This window comes from Fulvia fulva, chromosome 3, assembly GCF_020509005.1.
Source record: "Fulvia fulva chromosome 3, complete sequence".
Taxonomy (NCBI): domain Eukaryota; kingdom Fungi; phylum Ascomycota; class Dothideomycetes; order Mycosphaerellales; family Mycosphaerellaceae; genus Fulvia; species Fulvia fulva.
Genome location: NC_063014.1, coordinates 4,218,563 through 4,221,785, shown reverse-complemented (window position 1 = coordinate 4,221,785; position 3,223 = coordinate 4,218,563). Strand labels below are relative to the sequence as shown.

The 3,223-nt window shown below is 42.0% G+C and overlaps 1 protein-coding gene across 1 annotated transcript; it reads left to right on the top strand.

Annotated features, from left to right (window-relative positions):
- Nucleotides 1-2,058: 2,058 nt before the first annotated feature.
- Nucleotides 2,059-2,387, top strand: CLAFUR5_20395 (uncharacterized protein; the record flags this gene model as incomplete). The annotated part of the gene is made up of 2 exons (XM_059463231.1): nucleotides 2,059-2,110; nucleotides 2,344-2,387. The coding sequence occupies 2 exons, from the start codon at nucleotides 2,059-2,061 to the stop codon at nucleotides 2,385-2,387; spliced, it is 96 nt and encodes a 31-aa protein (XP_059318936.1).
- Between the last annotated feature and the right edge of the window lie 836 nt (nucleotides 2,388-3,223).

Sequence of the window (3,223 nt, the reverse complement as noted above, 5' to 3'; positions counted from 1 at the left end):
CGATAGGAATAGAGTAGAATAGACCACAATTCTAATCTTTCTAGTCCGTACTTCGGAGTATAGGCGGCACCCTTATAGTAGGTAGATCGGGGTCTCTTTTTAGTAGTATCGGTATTTATCGTCGTTCGTTTTATAAAAGCAATATAGGTAGTCGTAGAAGAAGTCGTATCCTAGACGTAGAGAGTAGTAGGCGCTAGATATTACCCGTTTGTATCTTATTTATAGCGGGAGTGACTCTTTATATTTAAACCGAGAAAAGTAGCTATTCGTAGTATATTCCTTCTTATTCTTTGCCTTATAGAATCTGTCTCTCGTAGCCGAAGCTACTAGATCGGTAAGGTGTTCTTTATTAGTTATACCTAGCGACTTAAAAGCCTATAGTCTCTTTTAGATTCCTTATAGTTTTGACCCTTCTTTCGGCGGAAGAGGCTCGTAACCCGATTCTATAGCCCGTCTCGTAACCACCGGGGTAGTGTCCTTTAGGACTCTAGCTATCGGGTTGTCTTTAGGGAGCTTCTTTATCTAGAGGCTATACTTAAGGACCTGCCTTTCTAGCCGAATACCGGGGATTAATAGGTCCGCTTCTCTTTCGTACGGTTCCGTAGGAGTAGTTCGAAATACTCCTAGGACTTTCCTAATTCCCTTCCCGTAAATCGCTTCTAGAGCAATAATAGATCGTCTAGATTTCTACTAAACCGGCGCCCCGTAGTCCGCTACGGTCCTAACGTATACTAGGTAGAGAGTCCGGAGAGAACGAGTACTTAAACCGTTCTCTATATTTGCTAGTCGGTTCATCCTATAGAAGGAGGCGAGTGCCTTTATTGAACGGATTTAAATATATTCCTTAAAGGTAAGATAGGTATTAAACTAAATCCCTAGCTATTTTACGGCTTTAGTCGCGGGTTTAATTACTTTCCCGCTCGGTAGGGTAATAGACCTATCGTATCCTTTACCGACTCGAAGGGGCGTATCTAACATTCGGAAGTAGTTATTTTCGCCTTACGCTTCTCTTCTCTCTCCTCTCTCGTAAGAGCTCTTTATACTCGTAGGTACTTAGTACTAATCTATAGGCTATCTTTCTTTACTCGGCTAGCTTCCTCGCTTATTTTAAAAGCGAGTAGTATTGAACCCGATATTTAGGATAGCCTATACTCTTCGTTCGTAATCTATAACGGCGTACTAGCGAGTTTAAAGCCCTTATTAAAGGCTTCGAGCTCTTCGGCTACCTTTCGCGGTCCGTCCTCTTTAAAGGTAATAGAGTCTATCCCGTAGATAACTACCTTATACTAAGAGCTGTCTTCGAGGACCTAGAGGATAGGGATATCTTCTCTTAGGAGAGAGAAGTTCTTTTTAAGTATTTCCTTCGCTTTTTCGTCCCGTAGTATTAGGACAAGGTTCCCTTTCTCGGATCGACGAGCTCCTAAGAGAATAGAGTGTCCGGGGTAGAGGTTAGCGTTCGAGAAGGTTAAGTTTACCTTGTTCCTAATAGCTATTATATCGAGAGGGGTAGTACTTCGGTTATTAATTCCTAGAACGATCTAATTATCCCTACGCTTAGTATAGTCCTTACGGCTCTCGATAGTCGTCTATTCGGTAGTAGACTGTCCTTTTGAAGGCTAGGAAAGGTCACGTCTTATCCGGGTATTATTTAGTAGCCGTATCGTATTTTAGGTACGAACGGTAGGGTCGCCCCTAGAGACGATACTTATAAAAGTTAGTTTTTAGCCGTTTTAGCTATTTTAGCTATTTGTCCCTCGGATCCCCTTAGGCGCTTCCTAGCGGTTCCCGCTATCGATTAGCTTAGTAAGCTTCGCGACTAACCCCTCTAGGGTAGATACTTACTTTTCGATCTTTGCTATTACTATTAGAAGAGCCTTATCTTCTCGAAAAGTCCTAAATAGCCCCCCTAGTTCGAGGATCCGGTCCTGTCTCTTTCGGTCGCCTCTAGCTAAAGAGGTAGCTTCGATAACGAGTTAATAAGCCTCGTTTAGCTTTAATTCGGCTTCTAAAGCGCTCGATTAGGCGGTTCTACCTACTTCAAATCGCTTTAGAGGCGAGATGTCTGTAGTAATTCCTACGAAAGGGTTCGACCTCTTATCGCCTACGACTAGTATAATCTTCCTTTGTTCTACTCCTCTAGCTTCGTTCGTAGTAAGAACTAAGCCCGTAGACCGTTAGATTAGCGTAGCTAGGCCGCCCAGTTCGTCTCTATTCTCTAAGCGAGGAAGGGTAGAATCGACGTCTACTTTACCTTATTTTAGTAGCAATTCGGTTTAGAAACAGACTTATAATAACTCTACGCCGAGAGGGCTATCTAATCACTCTATTTCTAATCGCGTTCGGGTCCTAGCCTACTAGCGACACTAGGGCACTCTTCTAACTACTAAGTAGTAGAAGGTATACTTTAGAGGAGAGTCGCTCTTAACTCTTAAGTATTAGAGCCTACGGTAACGTAAACCTATCTCGTAGGCTAGGGGACTGCCCTTAGGTATCGAAGAGTGTTCTAGAGAGTACTGTTCTAGAAGAATGAAGTAGCCTTGAGCCTAAGCCCTTAGTTTTATAACTAATGCTCTACTTCTTCTTCTAGATATAGTACTACTCGATAGACCCTATCGACCCTTCGGTACTCCTCGCTCTACGCCTATTTAGGGCTATAGGTTATCCTAGTATAGGGTGATTTGAGAAAAGTAGTTATGTTATCCTAGGAAATAAATCCAAAATCCTTCTCTTATTCTCCTCGTAGGAAGTGACGTTCAAATTGAATTCGGGTTCGGGTTCCGACGCTCGGGATCGCTAGTCTAGAAGGGGAAGTCGATCGTAGCCAGAGCTAAAGAAATAGGGTGAAGAGAACTTTAAGCTATCTAGATCAAATAAGGTAGAACTCCCTTAATTCTAGGGGTAGTAGGCTTCTTTATAGATCGTTAGAATAGCCTTAATAATGGCTTTCGAATATATTATATTTAGCGATAGCGCGGTTTATATAGGTGATAAGCTATATAGATTTAATAGAAGCCGCTAATATATAATTACTCTAACGTACTTTACTACCGAGCGGGCTATACTACCGAGCGGGCTACTTTTACTAAGAACTATACTACTTCTACTTCGATTACGACGGTATCTTAATACGACGACATTCTATAGAATTGTTACTAGGAGGACAATTCCTCTTTAGATTCTCCGCTATCTAGTAAGTCTACTTAATAGGTACGTACGTTATACC